Source organism: Rhinichthys klamathensis, unplaced genomic scaffold (genome assembly GCF_029890125.1).
Source record: "Rhinichthys klamathensis goyatoka isolate OS25496 unplaced genomic scaffold, OSU_Roscu_1.1 h1tg000245l_1, whole genome shotgun sequence".
NCBI classification, from domain to species: domain Eukaryota; kingdom Metazoa; phylum Chordata; class Actinopteri; order Cypriniformes; family Leuciscidae; genus Rhinichthys; species Rhinichthys klamathensis.
The window spans coordinates 595,001-598,056 of NW_026606767.1; the positions used below are offsets into that span (position 1 = coordinate 595,001).

At 41.5% G+C, this 3,056-nt stretch overlaps 1 protein-coding gene across 1 annotated transcript in view; it reads left to right on the plus strand.

Moving 5' to 3' along the window:
• Nucleotides 1–2,828, plus strand: part of smad7 (SMAD family member 7) — a 14,693-nt gene extending 11,865 nt beyond the window's left edge. Inside the window, exon 4 of the mRNA XM_056266116.1 lies at nt 1,927–2,828. Coding sequence (XP_056122091.1) covers nt 1,927–2,465 — 539 coding nt within the window. The 3' untranslated portion in view covers nt 2,466–2,828. The remainder of the gene's footprint in view (nt 1–1,926) is intronic.
• The last annotated feature ends 228 nt before the right edge of the window (nt 2,829–3,056 follow it).

Below are 3,056 nucleotides of genomic sequence, written 5' to 3' on the forward strand. Positions count from 1 at the left end.
TGTGTTGTCTGAACACACACACACACTCAGAGGTCTGTTCGATATATGATTTGCGTTCGTGTGTGTTACTCAGGTTTGCTTGCTGTTCATGATGTCGTCAAAGAGACTAGTCAACCCTCCAGACTAAAATAGCCTCAGTCTGACACATAGCAAGCATGTTATTGGTGTGATACTGCATAGTGGCGTCAGTAAGATTTTAAAAAAATATTTCTGAAAGAGTCTTTTATCCTCACCAAGGCTTTTTTTTGTAATAAATCATATTTCAGTCATATTGTGAAATATTATTACAATTTAAAATAACTGTTTCCTATTCGAATATATTGTAAAATGTAATTTATTATACTATAGTTTATGAATTTCAGTCATTTGGTATTACCACGTGACACCATCACTGCACCATGGTAATGCCACGGTATATTTAAGGCATATCCATGTTTCATGGTTCAGTAATGCTATGTTATTTTGATATATACCACGATACTGTTTGATTACTGTATTCATATACCATGCTACTAAACAGCACTGTAAGCTCTTCGAAGTGTATAATTGGTATTCCCTTGGTAACATATCCAAACATGCATGTTTGTAAGGGTTGTAATGAAGGCTCTACCTAGTCTAGTCATCAAGTTAGTCTGGGCTGGTGCGTAATTAACTCCACTGCTAAATTACGGCCTACTCACCCCATCTGAGATTAAAGAGAGACTGTAGACAGACAAAGAGTCCCGATGACTCGAGAACTGAGCTCTTTAACATGGTGTACTACTAACCAGATGTCAGGTCTGATTTCTCTCTTCGCTGGAAGCAAAAACATTGCACCAAGAATCAAAATGTGATGTTTAATGTTTAATATATGGGGAAGGAAACGGACCAATGAGATTTCCTGTAGGCGTGGCTAAGTTTTCATCGCATTATTACATCACATATTGGCTGGCGAGGGCGAGCGCGACTGCAGATTTATTGTCGCATTGACGTCAGAACATTGTTCGGGTTGGCGTTCGGGACAGACGAATGATAAGCAACACTGCTAATGTAAACAAGCGCTGGAGGCCAGTGGCGCTGCTCCGCGCGGGGCGGCAGATTCCTCACATTCCCACATCTGAAATTAAGGATGCAAGATATGTTTGGCAGAGCTCAGGACAGTTTTCCTGGATAGAAGGCATGCGATGTTGTGTGAATGTGTGTGTGTGTATGTTTACCTTTTTGTACTAGTTCCCCGTGTAATCTAGTCATTCTGCTCTCTTCTTTCTTCCTCGACAACACTTTTACTCTGTTGGAAAGTCCGTTTCTGATGGGTTTTACTATTCTAAGTTGGTCATAATCGAGTCTAGATGGGTAATCAGTTGGCCTACCCACTACTGGTCTTCCAGTTTGACCACTTTAATCTAGTAACTTTGGGTTTTTTCAGGAGGGATTCAATGATGGTTACTTGATGAAGTTAAATTGGCGTAATTAATAACAGAACACTTTGATGACTATTACTCTGTAACCAGTTTCCGATGGTTCTTTCTAGTCCAAATTGGTCATAATCTAGTTAAGATGGTTGGCTTATCCACTGGTGGTCTTGGTTTCAGGCTGGTAGACCATCTTGGACCAGCAACTACCAGTTTGACCACTTTAATCTAGTAACTTCAATGATGGTTACTTGATGAAGTTAAATTGGCGTAATTAATAACGGAACACTGTGATGACTTTTACTCTGTAGCCAGTTTCCGATGGTTCTTTCTAGTCCAAATTGGTCATAATCTAGTTAAGATGGTTGGCTTATCCACTGGTGGTCTTGGTTTCAGCCTGGTAGACCAGCTTGTTGTCCACTTTGGACCACCGTAATCTGGGTTGCCCTGGTTCTTCCAGCAGGGATTCAATGATGTTGTTCACGAAGTTAAATTGGCATGATTAATAACCGTGTCCTTCTTTGTCTCTCCACAGATTCCCTGGCTCTTCAGGAGCGTGGAGAACAGCCTCACTGGTGTGTGGTGGCGTACTGGGAGGAAAAGACCCGCGTCGGGCGCCTCTACTCCGTCCAGGAGCCATCTCTGGACATCTTCTACGACCTACCTCAGGGCACGGGCTTTTGCTTGGGCCAGCTCGCCTCCGAAAACAAGAGTCAACTGGTGCAAATGGTTCGGGCCAAGATCGGCTACGGCATCCAGCTCAGCCGCGAACCCGACGGCGTGTGGGTGTATAACCGGAGTTGCTACCCCATATTCATCAAGTCAGCCACACTGGACAACCCCGACTCGCGGACGCTGCTGGTGCATAAAGTATTCCCCGGGTTTTCCATCAAGGCTTTCGACTTTGAGAAGGCAGGGAGCCTGCAACGGCCCAACGACCACGAGTTTAGCCAGCAGCCGAGGACGGGTTTCACCGTCCAGATCAGTTTCGTGAAGGGCTGGGGACAGTGTTACACCAGACAATTCATCAGCAGCTGCCCCTGCTGGCTGGAGGTCATATTTAATAACCGATAACAGCAGGCCCCGCCCCCTTGCCACGCCCCCATTCCTTCATCGCTATGGAGACGGACTAGCCCTTACCTTTTATGGACTATGTTGTTTTGTTTCTGCGAGAAGCGGACGATGTTTTATGAGAGAAATGGAAAACGAAAACTCACTTTGACTTTAATAAATGACTAAGATTTAATTAAGTGAAATAAAAGCTAAAATGTATTTTATGTTAAATATAAATATATTATTACCTGTAAATACGAAGTTTTATATGCATTGTTATTTATGTTTTGTGCAATGTGTTGATGAGATGAAAAAGAGATGCACTTTGCTTAATATAAATGCAAACAAAGAAATGCCAAAATAAAACAAAAAATACCGAATATATCTCTGAATTTGTGTGTGTTTTGCTAACATGAAGGTTGTTTTCTTGCCCTGAAAAATGCTAAAACCCTAATTCACCCACAAATTAATTAAGACACTTTTGCAGTCATTATAGGCCTTTGCGTAAAACAAATTCTATACTGTTTATTTAGATTTTCTTATGCTCGGCTCTAAAAGTTGCATTTTTTTATATTTAAAATATAATATTTATATTTTTTATATTTAAAAATG